The sequence below is a fragment of the Glandiceps talaboti genome, chromosome 1 (assembly GCF_964340395.1).
Source record: "Glandiceps talaboti chromosome 1, keGlaTala1.1, whole genome shotgun sequence".
Classification (NCBI taxonomy): Eukaryota; Metazoa; Hemichordata; class Enteropneusta; family Spengelidae; genus Glandiceps; species Glandiceps talaboti.
The window spans coordinates 33,324,933-33,348,307 of record NC_135549.1 but is presented as its reverse complement, the minus strand read 5'-3'; the positions used below and the strand labels follow the sequence as shown (position 1 = coordinate 33,348,307).

Below are 23,375 nucleotides of genomic sequence, written 5' to 3'. Positions count from 1 at the left end.
TCGAACCGGTTTAACTGAATTGATTCGATTTGAAATTGATTCGCATGGGGACAGGGCTACCATCATTTCCGATTTGACTGTCATTTCCAGGAATACACAGCATACTAGATGACTATAATATTTCAATCTTGAGAATTGAAATTAATGACAAGCAGAATTGAGTAGTTTTGATTATTGTACACACACATGTACATTGTGGAAGCATTTTCTGTCACCAAGTTCAATAGTACGCTATGCATGTAAAGTGTCGTGTACACACTATGTAAGCTTACTTACTACACATACACCATAAGTGTTTATGTACCGTTGACATTTCCATTGTTGACAAATACGGACGAAAGCTAAAAGTCTTACAAAGTTAGAGAACAAATGCCCCGTTTTGGTCCCCGAGTTCAGAATTGAACAGTTCTAAATGATCAAGACGGGTCGGGAAATAATAGTCTAGTTCCTGAAAACTGTATTCTGATTTTACCCTACCTTATCTTCATACATTATTAGTCTAGTTCCTGATGACCGTATTCCAATTTTACCTTATCTTCATACATGTACATGCTTTTAAAGCGTGCTTCCCTTGATCTTTCACAATACGTATGATGGCGTTGAGAATAATGGTGTTGCTAAGCATTTGACACTTCAGCTTGACCACCTTAACGTGGTTGTTATGCACTGATTGGGGTCTCATGGGATCTCGTGAGATCTGCCGTGAGATGGAAAATGGCTTATTGTACCAGGCCTCTGTCTACTCTTGCAGTCAAATTTCATGTTTTGTGTAACCTTATACCCCAAGCATCAAGAATGAAACATAAATCAGTGCAAGCTCACACAAATGATTTTACTTCTGTATTAATTGGGTTTGATGTATTAAAGTGAAACTTATGTTTGTAAACACTTTGCTACTTTTGGCGATACACTGTCTATGTCTAGATACCAGCACAGCATGCATGCCAAACACGACCTGATGTATGTACAACGTATATCATTTCTTGATTGGTATAGCTCAACGTATACCACATCACATGATATAGCAGTCAACATGGCTGCTGTGCACAAGGGTCAATATCTACCCTCATGGCTTAAATTGGTTGGCAAACATGTCACTTACTATGAAGTTAGCGGCTCAGTAACGTGAGTAAGTTAGCTGCGAAAATTGCACCGTTCATTTTGGTTTTGAGCAGATTTTTATATAACGAGAAATGAACGCTACAATTCCTGTATAGACGTTAATGCAAATAGATGAATGAGAAGCAGATCTGAATTGGAGTCACTGAAATTATTCAGTGATCTGTAAATATTGACCTTTGTGAATACAGCTTCCTGCAGAAAATATATACAAATAAAGTAGAATAAACGATGAAATGAAATGTTGTCATAGAGTTTTATTTTTCTCTATTCAGCATCCAAGAGCAGGTAAAAAGTGTTAGCTTCATATTCCAAATAAATGTATGATTTTGCTTCTGGCCATCAGCCAGAAAGGTGGGTGGGGGTTGGGGAGGTGTGTGTGTGAGGGTGTACCACCCTTCTAGACCATCCCAAAATGCTAAAATTTTAAATCTGTAGGCCAGTTTGTCGGAATTTTTGTGGGAATGTGGGTGACCTAAATGAAGAACTGTTGATGAAAAGTTGTACAGTTCATAGATTTGTATTATTACTGAGTTTTGATCAAAATTTAAATTCTCGTAAGTGCATCTTCATGTATATGGCAGATCCACATACAAAAAGAATTGAATTCCAGTATCAGCTGTGCACAACACCATTGGCTTTATTTTGAATTTGATGAGTCATTTATCAAGCTTCAAATTTCATATATTTGTACGTTATCAACAATAACAAAGTGCACATCTGATTTTGCACAAAGATGTAGTTTTTCATTTAATGAGTCATTTGCATAATTAGTGATTGTTGGTAATTAGGCAATATATGAAAACTTCAATTTTTTTTAGCACAAATGAACTTCTTTGGTTCAGTAGTGCTATAAGCATGGCAAAGTGTCTCTGTGTGTGTGTGCGTGTGTGCGTGCATGCGTGTGTGCGTGCGTGCGTGCGTACATGCATGCATGTGTGTGTGTGTAAACAACTTAAAGTCAAAAACTGCAAGACCCATTGCTTTGATATTTGGTGGTTATATTACCTGTGGTGTCTAGTTGGGAAATTGTTCAAAATGAACCAACCTCTGGTGTGTGATTTGTTAAAAAAATGTGATTTTTGGTCAAAAACTTAAACTCTAAAACTACCGAGGAGATTGGTCTGAAATTTGGTGGGAATATTCTTAGGGGTGTTTAGATTAAGCATTGTTCACGACATGATCCCATCAGCGATACGTGAATTAGGGCTACATGTAAAAATGTGTCTGTTTGGTCAATAATCTTTAATTCCAAGTCTACGAGCAGATTGGGTGGAAATTTAATGTTGATGCACATGGGGGTATATAGATGAAGAAACATTAAGCAAATAATGATTTCATCAGTAATATGCAAGTTAGGTGGAAAAATGTGAATTTTTGTCAAGAACTTGTATCTCAAAAAGTACTTGGTCAATGAGAATTAACCTTGGTGAAATGTTTCTAGAAGTGTTATTCTTCAAAACCTTTTGACACAATTGGCCTTAGCAACCATGACAACACCCTTAGCAACAACGAAATGGCAGTATATTTTGGTTAAACAACAACAACATCTGGTAGGCAAGTGAGTAAACATTCAAAAAATGTATGCAAATATCCCTCGCAACCATGAACACGCCCGTAGCAACAGCCAAATGATCACATATATTACAAAGATAACAACATGGATTAATAGACAAATGAATAGATATTCAAAAAATGTATGCAGATATGTCTAGCAATATGACCACACCCATAGCAACAGCCAAACGATTGCGTATATTGCAAAGATAACAGGGTTGGATAGGCAACTGGATAACCATTCAGCAAATGAACACCTATGAATTTTTAAAAACTGTACAGTTGTACTACAATTATGCCATTATCAGTATTTTTAAAGTACAGTTTAATAAGTCATTTGCATAATTAATGATTTTGATTGTATAGCCAATATCTTAATGCATGCTTTGAATTTCATACAATTTAGTGCACACATTGCTGATAACAAAATGCTTGTGTCCTGTATCTTAACAATTCATCTTTGAAATGTCATATAAGTTGATATGTGTGCTGATGATAAAATATGATGTACTACCTCCTTACGGTAGGCATTCAGTTTACATCTGGTATTACTAATGCACTGACCTCAGTGTCTCAATGCATGTAGTTTCTACCTGCAATCAGTAGATAAATTGTCATCTGGCCACTAACATCATTCCTTTCAAAGAGCACTTCGACAAAGCACCTAGATCAAAGGTCAGGTGTGGATGAGCTACAAGACCAACTATTTCTTATTATCACCTCAGCTCCTCTGAAGGTGTATAAGTTCTTTGATTATAAGTTTCTCCACTTAGTTTTTAACACCTTTTGATTAAATCCAACAGACTCTGTAACGCTTCCATCTAATTTCAACATGGTCTTTTTTTGGACACTATCCAATCTCACTTCTCACAATTTTCAATCAAGGAAATGAACCAGAATGTATGTATGAAGCAGTATCAATCAAGACCTGAAAGGATAAACAAGTACATGATACCATATTTGTCATTGTCTGTCACCCACCATTAGGGCTGATAAGGTTAGATGTACAAGATACATTTAATACTCTCTGTAATCATACAAAGTTGTACCCTCTTTTTTTTTTTTACATTTGTATATCACATGACAGAATACAAAGTTATATTTCCAGCACTTAAGATTCCATGGCCAGCTGGAATGATATACATTTCAATTGATTGTCTGTACACCAAACCAGTGTAACATCCATCAACACATTGTTATGTAGCCTTAAATTGTACCCCACACCTGGCAGCAGATATCAAAGTCTTGGCTATTGGCTATTGGCTATTGGGTACTGTAAGTATCTTAAAGGGGAATATCATTGCAGCTGTCATTCAAAGTATTTTCCTGAACTTTTGGTTCTTGAAAGTCATATTTCATAGTGGGCAGACTGTCCATCCCTCTGTGCATATCCATGCATCTGTAATATTCATCTTTTCAGTTCAATCTTTATTATGCTACACATACTACCAGAGAGTGTGCGTGGTATGGTACAAATTTTGAAAAACAACAGGTGACATATCATGGGACATTATGCACATCACTTTGCCTCGTGCCAAATGCAAATTTGACAGAATTGCAGCCATATTTGTAGTTAAAAATCAATATGTACTGCTTAACTCATAAACTGTAAAACATACATGTAGAGACTCCATGCAAGTTTCTATCCCATAATTGCAAGCTTTCTTTTCAGAACTTGATCATTGTCCTTGACCTTCAGGGTAAATTGTCAAAATCAAGCTATTTCTTGTGTATCACAGACACTTTGTGGTATCTATACATGTAAATGTATGTTGCCAATTTCTTTTATTATGTTGTATAGAAGAAGAAAAATATATAAGCATTATTTTCGGCACCCATATAATCTCTACATTGTATACTAAATGGTGGGTAGCCATATTTGTAGCAAAATTTGTGACATATGTTAGTCTAATTTACATAGATCTGTACTTGTATAATGACATCTTTCTTGAATTGTCAATCTGTCTGAAAATGATAATTTATCTAAACATCAACATTGCTCATTTGATTTTTAATCATTCAAACTAATGATCAATTTGCATGATTAAATAAGGTGTCAGTGTCGTAATTATATTCTGACCACCTGTTTATTACACCTTATGGGAGGTATTTAGTTTACATCTTTCTGTTTATTACACTTTATGGGAGCCTTGGCATTCAGTGTACATCTTAAGGCAAAATCTTAAATGTGATGAGTTGGGAATAAAGTATAGCCCTTTAATTTTAAACATACATGTAGATGTTAGGTGCCTGGAAGTACAAGAAATTAGGTGATTACTTTCAATGGTAAGGTTATGTCAATATTCAATGAAGTGAACTGTGTGAATTGAAAAGACAAATAAGAATACTACATGAGAAACCAGTACAGCATTTACATTGTAAGTAGACTTGCATGGTATACAACTATAGATGATACTGTTCTTATCAAACATGTAGCTACTAAATTATGTGTTCTCATCAATTTATAATACCAGGGACCACACACTGTTGCATTGTATGATAGCCACTTGTAAATGGGATTTTTTGCAGTCTAAGACATTATTTAAGTTATGCCACATGATAATGGCATCGTAGTCAATCAAACGCCATCTTGAGTCAGTCAGACTAGATCTTCATTCATGTAAAAAACCATCTTAAGTCAGTCAGACACCATCTATCTCAGTTTGTCAGACACCATCTAAAATGAAACAGACACTCTCTAGTCAGTCAGATTCCATCTTATCAGTCAGACACCACTGAAAATTAAGCAGTCTCCCTGTGATGTTTACTAGCCAACTTTGATGTACAGGGAACCTTCATTCCAAAAGAAAGTCATTGAAATGAAATGTAATGAAATACAATTGGTCCCAATTCTCAGTTTCAACTTATATTTCATATTATCAAGTATTATCAGAGAATATGGTCTTTCACAGTCACATGTACATTTTGTACAGTTTTAATTGATTTGTAACTATTTAACTGCACAGATGAGGTTTCATTATCAGGTGTACATGTTTATAAGATATTAGTTTGACCGCACATTGTGTCCATTAAACATAGAACAGCAATGTGAAGATAATTTAAAGATACTATCAGTATCTAGTAGGATAAGTGGAAGAAATTCTTAAACTTTAGGTTTATAATTTAATCAATTGTTACTTGATTCCAGTCATTTAGGAAATATTTGGTGAATAGTAGGCTGTCTTTAATGATGAGATGCAGGTTCCTTGACTCACTTTTCCTTCATAATATTTCACAATAAAGACAAGATAAATACGCTATATGTTTCATGTATATTTGAAGTTGTGGTTTCTGTGGTGATTTTTTACATTTTCAAGCATATTACTGATTTTTACCAAAAAAATGCATCTTTTGTCGATTTTCACTTAAAATTATTTAACTTTATCAAATAGTCAAATAGAGTCATTTTTTCAACTGTAAATGAAACTTGAGTACATAAACTAAAAAATGTTTGCTTAGTTTTTCTCTCAATGTCGTGTAATAATCATCAAAAGTTGTATTTTTGTATTTTTTGCATAAATTAACATCTTTCACACTTGTTGACGCGATATCTCTCTGTTCCCTCAAAATTTTCACTATCCGGAGGAACCTTTTTTTGGTATAGTGTCTCCGAGTAGTGTCTGCAAATTTGAGACACCTGGGACAGTCTGATGCCAAGCTAAATAGTTTTGAACTTCATAATATGTACTAAATATAGAGGATGAGAAAGTGGCAAATTTGCATAATTAGACCCTTTCTGTTCTACAAAACCTCTCAAATTCGACAGACACTTCAACAGCTGTTTCTTGTGACTTGCAATTCCTTTATTTAACCTTGCCATTTGGTTGTGTTGTAGTATTTGCTACAGACACAGGGAATGTGGTATTTTGGGACGGCTTTGGAACGTGATGAAAGGAGATACACAGTGAAACGTGTTTATTTCCTGCAATAAAGGTGTCGCCTCATTAATTAGTCGTCAATGGGGTGGAGACTTTACATAATCTTTTAATTAGTATGCATACCATTCTCGATATGGGTTCAGACTAAAAGAATCCCCTATAGTGGTCTGACTCAAATATGGACTACGTTCTGATTTGAAGCCATATTCCTGCTCCTGTGTTAGGCATTGCTACTCAGTTGTTGTTGGTGTTTTCAGTGTTGAAAACACATGATAAAAAAAAGTGAACCTTTTCCCTGAAACCTCATCATGACACCGTACAGCATTGGGAATTATATACAAATTGTAAGTGAGTTTTACAAAACTACGGTATAATAATAATTCTTTATTGTTTCTTTATCCAAATCTGGACATCAGATCTATTCACAATAAAGAAGGAAAATAACCTTACAATAACAATACAGAGAAAAACAAAGAAAATACACCTTAGCAGGTGTCAAAAACGACTCATGTTTAAAATATTTATGTATTTATTTTTTCGAGGCAGCTGACAGTGTACCGCTCTCTAAGTTTGAAGCATGTGTATGTGTATATAGCCACTTCTTTAATTATATTCTCATTTTTACTGTTCATTATATTAAGGAATTTTTCTGTGTCTGACAAATCTGGGGGCCATATAAATAATGGTACTTGACAAACTCACGTCAACAGTTTTTCTTCCAGTCTAGGACAGCCATGCATGACTTTGAGTGACGTTTTATGATACTCAGAGTCGTAGTAGACATTACCTCATTTATTGAAACTACTTGTACCTTCAAAATCTTGGTTTTATAACTTTAATAGCCTTGAGAATTGCTCGATGCCAAATTCTTGATGGGCTTGCTGTTTACGTTTAGACAGTGTCATTGTACACAGAAATAAACAACGCTACGTACATAACTACTACAGTACATGTGACTCGGTGTCTCGAAAGTTCATGAAGGGATCGAGCCGTGATAAGTTGATCGTTTAAGTGTGGTTGCCACAATTTATATGACCTTCACCCTAATAATATACAAAATGTACCATAGTATGTGCAGATGATGTTGTTAAAATCCACCAACATGAAAGTTAAATCGTTTTATTAATGTAAACATCAAATTTTTCGATCGGCTAAAACAATTAGCCTGCAATACTGTTAGATATTTGAGATTTGTATGTTTTTTACATGCGTGATACTTGAAAACCGTCATCTAATACATCGCTGTTGGGTACAAGGCTGTAGGCTGTACTGTAACGTTTTAGTCGATGCACTGGTCAGAGTCCGGGATTAAAATCAACGTGCATAAGTCCGGGTTGAAATTGGTTCTTTACATGCAAGGAGATATTTCTTGCTTTTTATTGGTTATAACCAAATTTACCGAGTTTGATTGGTTTTGTACAACAACACAGCTGAGAGATCATGTCACGTTAGTCATTGCACAGAGGCCTACTAGCTATGTCTCATTTGCATATGTAAAATACACTCTTCTTTATGTATGCAAATCATTGGACATAAATATTCTGGAATGAAACCATATAAAACACACATCGCGTTAGAGTTCATGTCATTTTTTCCTTTCAAATTTATTGGTGGAAAATATAAACGATTTTCAAAAAATCTTTTAACCAAATGATGGAACATACCATGAAGCTTGATAAGGGGCAAAAAAAGAAGAGACCAAAATAACTAACAAACCTGCATCTCATCCTTAAACTTTAAAAGTAAATACATGTACTCACAGGAGATGTAAGGATGATGATAACAATGTATTCATTAATTTCTTTAATGTGATACATAAAACTACTTTTTGTGAAATTGATTGACTTGTAAATTATAATATGCCTGTATTCATTAATAGGGGTAGGTAAGTCGTCATTGATTGTTTAAAAGCTTTGGCAATTATGCATGTATCTATTGATCAGCTGATTAGTACATGTACATATGGAGATTTTACATGTAAATGAATACATGAAGAAAATTACCAAAACAGATGCAAGTGACACTGTCTAAGAATGGATATGTTATAAGTCTACAATGTCATTCAGTTTAATCATTACAAATTGTTTACTACACTTTTCTGCAGATTTATTGGTTTACTACATTTATCTGTAGCATAATTCACTAGATTTACTGGTTGGCCCCCAACAGGCACTGCCAGGAGGGGGCTTACATGTATATGTTGGGTTCCTTCCGTCCGTCTGTCAATCTGTCCATCCATGTGCGTGTGTTCACCCTCATATCTCGGGCATGCACCAACAAATTCAACCAAACCTAGCACAAAGGTAACAAGTATGTCACTTTGTTTTTTACGACCGAATCATATACAATGTATAACCTCTTGATTTTCCCATACATCATTTAAAATAGCCAGTGAGAGCAAATTTTCGACCTCTTTCACCCAGGTTGGCCAACTGGGTAAAGGATGAATATTTAATTTGTTCTCGCTATTTTCTGGATTTCTAATATAGTTTTCATATTTTCTCTATATTTCAAATAAAGTTTAAATAGTACCATCATAACTATTGTTTCCTCTCACTGTTTTTGCCGATTTCCTATCATCATAACTGTCGTATCAGAGTTTATCAGCTTTGCATTAATTGGTAGATTGGGCCTAATAAAAAAAATGGTGTGGTTCCGATTATGCTCAATTTTAGAATAGGTGGAGTAGGTACATTTTTTCTTACCTCCCGTATCTACAGATCATACAAAGATATAGAAGCACTAAAAGTCGTTAACTTGTGTCAAGTTGATTAAGGGCTAATTTGCATAATTAATAATCAATGAATGTTTGTAACTGGTTCTAGTGTTTGATAACTGGTTCTGGTTATGCATCCAGAATGGCTTTATCAAATGTGATGAAACTTGCCACAGATATTGATCATACAGAGATGTAATAGTTCTTACAGAAATTAAGTGCTGTGAATTAATTGCTCATTTGCATAATTAAAGAACTTTGGCAATTAGGGACCGGTCAGTTTCTTCGGCCGGGGGGGGGGGGGGATTTGTAGGGGTCACTCTGTTTTTGAAATTGGCAGTAGGGGGTCATGCTGTTTTGAAAATTGTGGATAGGGGGTCATTGTGTTTTGGAATGTGATAGAAGAAAAAAATCCTTTTCTACAATGGCATATAACTTTGTCTGAAATGTGGTACATGTAAATATTTGTTCTTGTCCCAGTTTCTTACATAAATTCTTTAATATTACTTATATAGTTCAAACATAACTACTACATACATATACATGTATTACCTAGCTACCACACTAGTTACAGAACATGTCATGTAAATGCTTGGCTGTTTCACAATCAATGCTTCACTTACATTGCACTTTGGGACAAAATTGAACGTGGAGGTTTCGTAATGGTAATCTTCATAGATAGTTTATAAAAGAAGTTAATCTAAATTGTTCTACTCGTCACTATGAACTTGTCAGAAGGGATTAATACACTTTCTATTTTGGACACTTCATGTTATTGACAAATTATCTTCACATAGTATAACAATTTCTCCTTGAGGTACAGTGATGCCCCGATACTCGTTACAATGTTACGATAATCATGCCAACAGGCCTACTGTTACAATATTGCAATGCATGGTGATGTTATGTCGCCTAAGCTATACGATGATATGGTAGCGCGTGGAGAATGCAGGTAGTATATGGAAGGCGCATGCGGCGTCACTGTGCGCTGCAATGCATCCTTGGGAGAACCACCAATTTTTTTCGCATAGTATATACGACGCGCATGCGTACTAGTCATTGAGCCGCTACACGTCAGCTTTGCTGCCGCTTCGCGAGCTATTATAAATGTTTTCCTGTGACATTTTGGAAGTGCAAGCTGTGTATGTGTATACGGAGTGCAGAAGAATGTCACGTGTACATGTACATGTAAAGATTTGTATTTCTGAAACACATGTAATGTGCGTGCAAACTAGGAAAAGACAGGCATAATTAATGATTTTATAACTGGGGCGACACTTGCAGAACGGCTGCACCGAATTCAATGAAACTTGCTACATCTATGGATCATACAAAGGTATACGGGAATATTTCAATTCATTGTTTTCCAAATGGTCTCTGTGTTGTTTATTTCTTCCTTCAGATGTATAGCCGTTGCAGATTGGAAGAGCAGTTTTATATTGTCTTTTTAAGTTGAATGTCAGTTTCTGCATCCACTATTTCTCGTGAGGCTTCACTATTTTTGCAATTTCATTATTTTTTTCTCGAGTACATAAAAGAAGTTTAGGGTTGGCAGTGAAAAACTAGGTGGGGTTGGGTAATGGGAACTTAAAACAATTAATAATATATTTTTAGGCCTTGCTACACATTGCAACAGTGAGTGTAAACATCTGATATGACTAATGGAAGTACATGGAAAGGGGGCAACTCCAAAAGGACATGTCCAGAAATTTGCAAAGAAATCAACTTTCAAACATTACAATGATGATACCGCAACCAGAAATCCTAAAGCACAAATGAAGGGAAGCATTGATGAAGTTACAGTTTTGAAGCTTGTCTGTAAGTGCCGTAAGTGCACTAAACCAGACCTACACACTGGTGATGAACCAATCATGTCCTTCTTCAAGGACAAATAGTCAAATTTGGATCGAATCAAACATGTCAAGTGATACTATTTTTAATCATGACTAATGGGGTTTGACCATGTGAGGCAATTGCAAGTCACTTAATTCTGTAACCTTTACCTGTATAGCAAAATCACAGCCACATTTGTGATAAAAAGCACATTTTGCCTGTTATCTCCAAGAGTCTATGGTCACCCTTCAAGTGCCTATTGTCATATTATAATGATGAGCTTTCTTATGAGACCATGACCTTTGTCCTTGACAAATGTTTTCAAGGTGAAGAAAGAGAGAAATTTAGGGTTATATTCCTAGCTGTACGACTTAAGACGACTAAATATTAATGGCTAATTACACGTATACTGAAAACCCAACTGAACCAATAAGGGTTTCAGTAATGTTACATGTATAGGCGTGATATGGTGTCTGTCTGTCAGTCTGTCAGTGTGTGTGTGTGTGTGTGTGTGTGTGTGTGTGTGTGTGTGTGTGTGTGTGTGTGTGTGTGTGTGTGTGTGTAAACAACTTACAGTCAAAAACTGCTGAACCGATTGCCATGATATTTGGTGGGTCCATTACCTTGGGGTCTAGTTGGGAAATTGTTCAAATCAAAATGATCGCATCACAGGTGTGTGATTTGTGTCAAAAAATGTGATTTTTGGTCAAAAAACTTAAACTCAGAAACTACTAGGCAGATTGGTGCAAAATTTTGAAGGAACATTCTTAAAGGGGTATAAAGTAAGATTTGTTCATGGCATGGTGATTCCATCAGTAATATGCAAATTAGGGCTAAAAATGTGTCTCTTTGGTTAAAAATCTATAATTCCAAAACTGAGCAGATTGGGCTGAAATTTAATGGGAATGCATCTAGGGATGTATGGACAAAGAAATATTAAGCATACAATGATTCCATGAGTGATATGCAAATTAGGTGTAAGAATGTTCATTTTTGGTCAAAAATTTTTATCTCAAAAAGTACTTGGTCAATGAGTCTGAAACTTGGTGAGATGTTTCTGAAAGTGTTATTCTGCAGATTTTCTTCAAAACATTTTGACAAAATTGGCCCTAGGAACCATGACCACGCTCTTAGCAACAACCAAATGGCAGTATATTTTGGTTAAATAACAACCTGGTAGGCAAATGAGTAAACATTCAAAAAATTTATGCAAATACCCTAGCAACCATGACCATGCCCATAGCAACAGCCAAACGGTGGTGTATTTCACAAAGGATAACTACAGGGTTTAATAGACAATTGAATAAACATTCAAAAAATGTATGTAAATTTGCTTACCAACAAGACCACGCCCATAGCAACAGCCAAATAATCACATATATTGCAAAGATAACAGAAATAGAAAGACAAATGAATAAACATTCAAAAATGTATGCAAATGTACCTAGCAACAAGACCACGCCCATAGCAACAGCCAAATGATCACATATATTGCAAAGATAACAATGGGGATTTATACACAATTGAATAAACATCCAAAAAATGCAGTAAATATGCTTAGCAACAAGACCACACCCATAGCAACAGCCAAATGATCACATATATTGCAAAGATAATATCAGGAATTCATACACAAGTGAACAAAAACATACACAAATGTACACAAATATATCTAACAACATGACCACACCCATAGCAACAGCCAAATGATAGCATATATATCGTAAAGATAGCAACATGGTTGGATAGGCAACTGGATAGTCATTCAGCAAATGAATACCTATTGTTAGCGTGGACTAGCATATGGATAAACATTTTTTAAAAAGTGTACAGTTGTGCTACAGTGCCATTGGCGGTATTTTTTCAAGGTAAAATGGGGATATTTTACTTCTATTTCCGTGGAAATTTTGCCAAAGTATCTTCAATCAACTTCTTAAAAATCACATTCCATGTCTTTTAAGACTGTAAGTTGATTTTGATCAGTATTATTAGACTGTCGACAGTCTACAGTATTATCTGCAAATAAATAACTAAAGAAGTTGATAAATCAATAAATCAAATTCTGACCTACCTATATGTACCATATCTTCTGAAGTCATGTTATTGGAAACAAACAGTTTTTTATTTTTGCCCAACATTTACATGATACATGTAGATGTGGATTTAGATACTTCTAATTTAGAACATTCTGAACTAGCAAAAACACGCTCATAGTGAACTTATAGGGAGAAGGCTCCTTAGATCACTCTCATTTTCCTTGGCTGATCAATGACACATTGAGAATACTAAATATATTGTTACTGTGTTTGTATTGCAGAAAGCAAGACTAGCTAAAATCCAGATAGCCAAGCATGCAAGTGGAACGGCATTTGTAGCAAAGAAGAAAGCAGCAGAGAGTATATTACAGGTAGGTAACATTGTTTGTCATTATCTAAACCTAATCAAACAAGATGTAGTGTACATGTAGTAATAGTAAGGAGGATTATGTAAGGACATTTAGTAAGGGGAATTCTGATGAAATTAGGATAAATGTTTTGATCATGACATAAAGTCTTTGTGGTGTTGTTTGGTGTGTGTACAAATTCAACCTTTGTTTGTGGTGTATTTAGTAGCTACAAAAGTACATCCACAGTTACTTGAAAGCAGACAAATGTATTAACTCTTGTAACAGTACCTAGGTTATCCTTTATATTTCAATGAGTTCACTGCAAAAATCTTGTTAATGTTCTCCATCCTTGGAGTTCATTAGTCTAATAGGTATGTTAGAGGGAGGGGAGACAGTGCCTTCTTGAATTAACTGTTAGCTAAGTATCATTGTATAACATACTCTGATAGTAAAAGGCCTGTATATAACCCTTAGAATGCCATGTACTGTATACAACCCTTAGAATGCCATGTACTGTATACAACCCTTAGAATGCCATGTACTGTATACAACCCTTAGAATGCCATGTACTGTATACAACCCTTAGAATGCCATGTACTGTATACAACCCTTAGAATGCCATGTACTGTATACAACCCTTAGAATGCCATGTACTGTATACAACCCTTAGAATGCCATGTACTGTATACAACCCTTAGAATGCCATGTACTGTAAATAACCCGAAGAATACCATGTACTATATACAACCCTTAGAATGCCATGCACTGTATAGAACCTTAAGAATGCCATGTACTGTATATAACCCTTAGAATGCCATGCACTGTATAGAACCTTAAGAATGCCATGTACTGTATATAACCCTTAGAATGCCATACACTGTATAGAACCTTAAGAATGCCATGTACTGTATATAACCCTTAGAAAGCCTTGTACTGTATACAACCCTTAGAATGCCATGTTCTGTAAATAACCCTAAGAATGCCATGTACTACATTGTATATACAACCCTTAGAATGCCATACACTGCATACAACCCTAATAGAATACCATGTATCCTATGTAACCCTTAGAATGCCATGTAGTGTATACAACCCTTAGAATGTCATGTACTGTATAACACTTAGAATGCCACGTAGTGTATAAAACCCTTAGAATGTCATGTACTGTATAACACTTAGAATGCCATGTAGTGTATACAACCCTTAGAATGTCATGTACTGTATAACACTTAGAATGCCACGTAGTGTATACAACCCTTAGAATGTCATGTACTGTATATAACCCTTAGAATGCCTTGCACTGTAAACAACCCTTAGATGCCATGTACCATATGTAACCCTTAGAATACCATATAGTGTACACAACCCTTAGAATGCCATGCAATGTATACAATCCTTAGAATGCCATGCACTGTATATACCCCTTAGAATGCCATGTACTGTATACAACCCTTAGAATGCCACGTGCTGTATGCAACCCTTGGATGCCATGTACTGTATACAACCCTTAGAATGCCATGTACTGTATACAACCCTTAGAATGCCATGTACTGTATACAACCCTTAGAATGCCATGTGCTGTATGCAACCCTTGGATGCCATGTACTGTATACAACCATTGGAATACTATGTAATTGTATATAACCCTTAGAATGCCATGTACTGTATACAACTTTTAGAATACCATTTACATGCATTGTATACAACCCTTAGAATGCCATCGGTTGTATATAATCCTTAGAATGTCATGTACTGTATATAACCCTTAGAATGTCATGTACTGTATATAACCCTTAGAATGCCATACACTGTATATAACCTTTAGAATGCTATGTACAATATATGACCCTTAGAATGCCATGTATTGTATACAACCCTTAAAATGCCATGTGCTGTATGCAACCCTTGGATGCCATGTACTGTATACAACCATTGGAATGCTATGTAATTGTATATAACCCTTAGAATGCCATGTACTGTATACATCCTTTAGAATACCATTTACATGCATTGTATACAACCCTTAGAATGCCATCGGTTGTATATAACCCTTAGAATGTCATGTACTGTATATAACCCTTAGAATGTCATACACTGTATATAACCCTTAGAATGTCATGTACTGTATATAACCCTTAGAATGTCATGTACTGTATATAACCCTTAGAATGCCATACACTGTATATAACCTTTAGAATGCTATGTACTATATATGACCCTTAGAATGCCATGTGTTGTATACAACCCTTAAAATGCCATGTACTGTATGCAACCCTTAGAATGTCATGTACTTTATATAACCCTTTGAATGCCTTATACTGTATATAACACTTAGTATGCCACGTGCCATATATAACCTTTAGAATGCCATCCACTGTATATTACCCTTAGAATGTCATGAACTGTTATAACCCTTAGAATGTCATGTACTGTATACAACCCTTTTATATATATATATATATATATATATATATATATATATATATATATATATATATATATATATATATATATATATATATATATATATATATATATATATATATACTTATTATTATAATAATCCTTAGAATGCCATATAGTATTCATAATACCCCTTAGAATGTAGTATACAATGTATGTAATAACCCTTAGAATGTAGTATACACAATAACCCTTAGAATGTAGTATACATAATAACCCTTAGAATGTAGTATACACAATAACCCTTAGAATATAGTATACATAATAACCCTTAGAATGCCATATAGTATTCATAATACCCCTTAGAATGTAGTATACACAATAACCCTTAGAATGTCGTATACACAATAACCCTTAGAATGCCATATAGTATACATAATACCCCTTAGAATGTAGTATACAATGTATGTAATAACCCTTAGAATGTAGTATACAAAATACCCCTTAGAATGTAGTATACATAATAACCCTTAGAATGTAGTATACAATGTACACAATAACCCTTAGAATGTAGTATACATAATAACCCTTAGAATGTAGTATACACAATAACCCTTAGAATGTAGTATACATAATAACCCTTAGAATGCCATATAGTATTCATAATACCCCTTAGAATGTAGTATACAATGTATATAATACCCCTTAGAATGTAGTATACATAATAACCCTTAGAATGTAGTATACAATGTATATAATAACCCTTAGAATGTAGTATACAAAATACCCCTTAGAATGTAGTATACATAATAACCCTTAGAATGTAGTATACATAATAACCCTTAGAATGTAGTATACACAATAACCCTTAGAATGTAGTATACATAATAACCCTTAGAATGTAGTATACATAATACCCCTTAGAATGTAGTATACATAATAACCCTTAGAATGTAGTATACATAATTATCCTTAGAATGTAGTATACATAATTATCCTTAGAATGTAGTATACATAATTATCCTTAGAATGCCATAATAGTATACATAATAACCCTTAGAATGTAGTATACATAATAACGCTTAGAATGTACATTGTAGTATACATAATAACCCTTAGAATGCTATGCACTGTACATGTATGCACTGTAGCCCTTAGAATGATACTTCAATGTGATCCAAATGATAAAATCTCATATATCCCCAGCACCCATGTTGCTATGGTAATTCATGTGTAGCCTCAGCATCTTCATCATTCCCATGGTAGTGTGTAATGATTGTGTGGTATTCTAAGGGTTAAAACTGGTACAGAAATATTCCAAACATACTATAGTACATTGTATGAAAATTGTAAGTGAATCTAGAATTTCTTCAATAGTGAACATAATTTGTATAGTTTCACCATATTTCACTGTTTTCATATAGTCACTGTTGTAAGTTGATTATCACCCTTTAACCAAGTGCACACCAACATTGTCAAGTAGTGTAATTTAAATATTTTGTTTAACTACCACTGTGACAGTGACAAATACATGGATCTTGTCAAATCTAATTAAAAGTGCCTTGAGATATCAAATCTTTGATTTTGTCACTTGATCCTAAATTTGTGACTATGATGATACATGTCTAGCCCTATATCTTCCAGTTATGTTCAACTAATAAAGGCCATTTATCAGCAGAAGAATACCATAAGGTAATACTTATACTATTTAACAATGAGCTCCGTACATTAATGTATGGTATATGCATCATGCTATGTAAACCATGCTGAAGCCAAGAACTGTACAAAACAAAATCTATTTGATTCATTGACCAATGATAGGCATGTACACTGGCACAGCATGGGTACAACAAGTACCATAGTGGCATATTGCTTGAAAAGGTCAACTTTTGTTAGGATATATGCTGTTAATATTTCAAAGAAAGATCTCAAGTTCTACTAATACAATGACAACTTGTTAGACTTGTACATTTTCAACATGATTTTGTTGTGGGGTTCTAACTTTGGCTATGGTCTTGTGAGTGTAATTGTTATGTTAAAAGTCTTGGTACTTTCCATTGGGTTGAAATAGTCATAACACCTACATTGTATACCAGCATACATTGTGTACACTGCATGTATGGGTATTGTACATTGTATTGATTATCATCAACCACTTGGACAAATGCTGTAAGTTTTGTGTTGTCTACATTGTTAGTGTATATCTGTTTGTACATGTCGTGTGACAAATTGTAGTAAACTATTAAATGAAGTTAACTGTAAACATGTAGTGACTAACTAGGGTGATGAACCAGTATAGATATAGATGCACTTTTATACATACATCTACATTGTAGTGTCCTCTAACTGATTGCACAATAACAGTCAACTGGAATACCAGTAAGCCAATAATGTTATCGTGTACAGTACAACTGCAGAAACCATGATTTTTGGGATTTCATTTTCGCAAAGTTTCAGCTTTGATACATATATATTTTTCAAGGAGATGCTGTAGTTCTTTAATATTAAGAGGGCATTCTTAACAAAAGTTGTAAGTAGGAATGTTTGTGTCAGATTGTACTTTATATGTCAAGGACCATGCCTGTAATTTAGTGTCAAAACTGTCACTTCTACATTAAGATTATAAAGAAATCTTTATTACTCATACTAAATGAAATCAAGTAGAAATTACAGTAGCCCTGTCCATATCTGATCTGGATCCAATCCGAATTAAAATGATCCAGATATAAAACTCTAATCCACATTGAATCCACTTTATTCTACACTCACAAATTGACAGATTGATTTGATTCCAATTACATTATCATACCTGTCCACACACATACATTTACCAGCTTGGATTTGATTCCAATTACATTATCATACCTGTCCACACACATACATTTACCAGCTTTGATTAGATTCCAATTACATTATCATACCTGTCCACACACATACATTTACCAGCTTGGATTTGATTCCAATTACATTAGCATACCTGTCCACATACATACATTTACCAGCTTTGATTAGATTCCAATTACATTATCATACCTGTCCACACACATACATTTACCAGCTTTGATTAGATTCCAATTACATTAGCATACCTGTCCACACACATACATTTACCAGCTTTGATTAGATTCCAATTACATTATCATACCTGTCCACACACATACATTTACCAGCGTTGATTAGATTCCAATTACATTATCATACCTGTCCACACATACATTTACCAGCTTTGATTAGATTCCAATTACATTAGCATACCTGTCCACACACATACATTTACCAGCTTTGATTAGATTCCAATTACATTATCATACCTGTCCACACACATACATTTACCAGCTTTGATTAGATTCCAAATACATTAGCATACCTGTCCACACACATACATTTACCAGCTTGGATTTGATTCCAATTACATTTTAGCATACCTGTCCACACACATACATTTACCAGCTTTGATTAGATTCCAATTACATTATCATACCTGTCCACACACATACATTTACCAGCTTGGATTTGATTCCAATTACATTATCATACCTGTCCACACACATACATTTACCAGCTTTGATTTGATTCCAATTACATTAGCATACCTGTCCACACACATACATTTACCAGCTTTGATTAGATTCCAATTACATTATCATACCTGTCCACACACATACATTTACCAGCGTTGATTAGATTCCAATTACATTATCATACCTGTCCACACATACATTTACCAGCTTTGATTAGATTCCAATTACATTAGCATACCTGTCCACACACATACATTTACCAGCTTGGATTTGGATTACTGTGATTTAATTGAATTTACTGCTAAACAATGTGGTCGTTACCATTACAACAGTTTTCCAACATGGAGGATTTTGGAGGAATTAATGACGTGTATGGGTTAATTAAGGATTTTTAGCACAACTGAATTTATATTATAAGGTTCAGTATTGCTATAAGTATGGTGTGGTGTCAGTCTGTCTGTCTGTCTGTCTGTCTGTCTGTGTGTGTGTGTATGTATGTGGACAACTTAAACTCAAAAACTGCCAGACAGATTGCCTTGGTATTTGGTGGGACATTACTTGTGGGGTCTCGTTGGGAACTTGTTCAAATCAAAATGATTGTACCATAGTTCTGTGTTTTGGATCAAAAAACGTGATTTTGGTGAAAAAAACAGCTTAAACTCAAAAACCATTGGGCAGATTCGCTTGAAATTTGGTGAAGATGTTGATAGGTATGTGTACACAAAAGATTGTTCATGACATGGTGATCCCATTGGAGATATGCAAATGAGGAATGAAATGTGACGTTTTGGTAAAAATCTTTAAAGTACTTGGCAGATTTGACTGAAATGTTGCAGGGATATTTCTGGGGATGTACAGATCAACTGATATTAATTACATGATGATCCCATCAGTGATATGCAAATTAGGACTAAAACATGATGTTTTTTGGGAAAGGTTTAATCAGGAATATTTAGGCAGATAGGAGTGTACAGAAATTATTGTTTTATTGATCTTATTAAACCATTACAAATGTTATGGGGTACTTAAAATAATGTAATATGTTTATGTCAGTGGCACTACAATTAATCTCTCTTTGAGGTTGTTTAACACAAACTGAACCATACGGTAGATTGGTTCAAGGTAAAATGCCTGTCTATCTGTCTGTCTGTCTGTGTCTTGTAGATGATGCAAGTGATTTTGGTATTGAACTTTACCTCTCAATTACTGAGGATGAAATTTGGTAATGATTCTAAAAAAGTGTTAGTCTGCAAATTATGAATGTGTCATACTTATGTAATTGGCCCCAGCAACCATGACCACGCCCTTAGCAACAGTCAAAGGATAGGGTTTATTGCAAATATAAGAACAGGGATGGGTAGGCAATTGTATAAACATTATTTTAGTAGAATATGCCAATGTCCTTAGCAACAAGACCACACCCACAGCAACAGGTAAAGGATGTCATATAATGCCAATATAACACCAGTGAAGGGAAGGCAAATGAATAAACATTCCAAAAAAGTATGAAGGTATGCCTAGCAACAAGATGGTTTTATTATTCAGCTTCACATAAACAAAAGTGGTATTTTTATAGATTGCAAAAATTCTGAATTTGATAGCTTTTTCCCATGTGATGTGATACTTCACAAACTCATGTCAACCATTTTGCTGACATTGATAAGTCCAGCAGCATCAACACAGGGCATGGCATTGTACATGTACTTATCATAGACATTACTAATACCTCATTTCTAAAATTACTTGTACATTGTACATGTAACTGCAATTTCTTAGTTTTGTAACATCCATAAAACTCTGAGGATCAGCTGATGCCAAAGTGTAGATGGGTTTACTGTTATGACAATCAGAGTCACTGTACACTGCATTAAACAACAGCGGACTACATGTACATACCGCTTGCAGGATGTGACTCGTCAATGAAAATTCACAAACATGATCAGGTACATGTACCGGTATGTATGAACCAATCATTTAATCGTAGTGACAGTTTTTTATCGGACCTTCAAGCTACTACCTACTTGATTCGCACAACTGAGCCTCTTACATTGTACATGTAGGTTCATGTGTGTGTGTGTGTGTGTGTGTGTGTGTGTGTGTGTGTGTGTGTAAACCACTTAAAGTCAAAAACTGCTGGACCGATTGCCATGATATTTGGTGGGTATATTACTTTCGGTGTCTAGTTGGGAAATTGTTCAAATCAAAATGATCTTACCACAGATGTGTGGTTTGGGTAAAAAAATGTGGTGTTTGGTCAAAACACTTAAATTAAAAAACTATTGGGCAGATTGGTCTGAAATTTGGTGGGAACATTCTTTGGGGTTTTTGGATTAAAAATTCCCATCAGTGATATGCAAACTAGGTATGAAAATGTGTCTTTTTGGTCAAAAATATTTAATTAAAAAACTACTGAACAGATAGGCTGAAATTGGTTGGAACGTTCTTCAGGGTGTTATGCAAATTAGGGCTAACAATGTCTTTTTGGTCAAAAATGTTTAACTCCAAAATAATTAAGTAGATTGGATGATTGGAACATTATTAGTGAAGTTAGGATTAAGAATTGTTCATAACATGATGATCCCATCAGTGATATTCAAATCAGGTCTAAAAATGTGTCTTTTTGGTGAAAAATCTATAATTCCAAAACTACTAAACAGATTGGGCTGAAATTTAATGGGATGCATCTGGGCATCTGAGATATGCAAATAAGGTCTAAAAATGCCAATTTCTTAAAGGGGGTGTAAAGTAAGATTTGTTCATGACATGATGATTCCTTCAGTAATATGCAAATTAGGGCTAAAAATGTGTCTTTTTGGTTATAAATCTATATTTCCAAAACTACTGAGCAGATTGGGCTGAAATTTAATGGGAATGTATCTAGGGATGTATGGACGAAGAAATATTAAGCATACGATGATTCCAAATTAGGTGTAAAAATGTTCATTTTTGGTCGAAAACTTATATCTCAAAAAGTACTTGGTCAATGAGTCTGAAACTTGGTGAGATGTTTCTGAAAGTGTTATTCTGCAGATTTTCTTCAAAACATTTTGACAAAATTGGCCCTAGGAACCATGACCACACCCTTACTAACAACCAAATGGCAGTATATTTTGGTCAAATAACATCATCTGGTAGGCAAGTGAGTAAACATTAAAAAAATGTATGCAAATACCCTAGCAACCATGGCCATGCAAATAGCAACAGCCAAACGGTCATGTATTTCACAAAGATAACAAGGATTAATAGACAATTGAATGAACATTCAAAAAATGTATGTAAATTTGCCTAGCAACAAGACCACGCCCATAGCAACAGCATAATAATCACGTATATTGCAAAGATAACAGGAATTGAAAGACAAAAGAATAAACATTCAAAAATTTATGCAAATGTGCCTAGCAACAAGACCACGCCCTTAGGAACAGACAAATGATCATATATATTGCAAAGATAACGGGGATTAATAGACAATTGAATAAACATTCAAAAAAATGTATGTACATTTGCCTAACAACATGGCCACGCCCATAGCAACAGCCAAACGATAACATATATTGTAAAGATAGCAACATGGTTGGATAGGCAACTGGATTATCATTCAGCTAATGAACACCTATTGTTAGCATGGACTAGCATATGGATAAACATTTTTAAAAACTGTTGTGCTACAATGCCATTGGTGGTATTTTTAAAATTGTTTTGACACTATTGGCCCTAGCAACCATGACCATGCCCTTAGCGACATTAAAATGAAGATGCATATTACAAAGATAACAGGAATGGGTAGGTAAGTGAATACAGATTCAAAAAATGTATGCAAATATGCCTAGCAACAAGACCGTGCCCATAGCAACACCTAAATGGTGGTTTATATTGCAGAGATGTGTGTGGGGGGAGGGGGGGGGTGTAACCAACTTAAATTCAAAAACCTTCAGGCTGATTACCAAGTTGGGGGCATTGCT

At 34.8% G+C, this 23,375-nt stretch overlaps 1 protein-coding gene across 2 annotated transcripts in view; it reads left to right on the top strand.

Moving 5' to 3' along the window:
* LOC144445130 (potassium voltage-gated channel protein Shal-like) overlaps window positions 1-23,375 on the top strand; it is a 101,611-nt gene that overhangs the window by 46,954 nt on the left and 31,282 nt on the right. Inside the window, exons 3-4 of one of the 2 annotated variants that reach the window (XM_078134709.1) lie at window positions 13,421-13,510; window positions 17,537-17,584. In XM_078134709.1, coding sequence (XP_077990835.1) covers window positions 13,421-13,510; window positions 17,537-17,584 — 138 coding nt within the window. The remainder of the gene's footprint in view (window positions 1-13,420; window positions 13,511-17,536; window positions 17,585-23,375) is intronic. The other variant, XM_078134778.1, reaches the window with a different exon arrangement.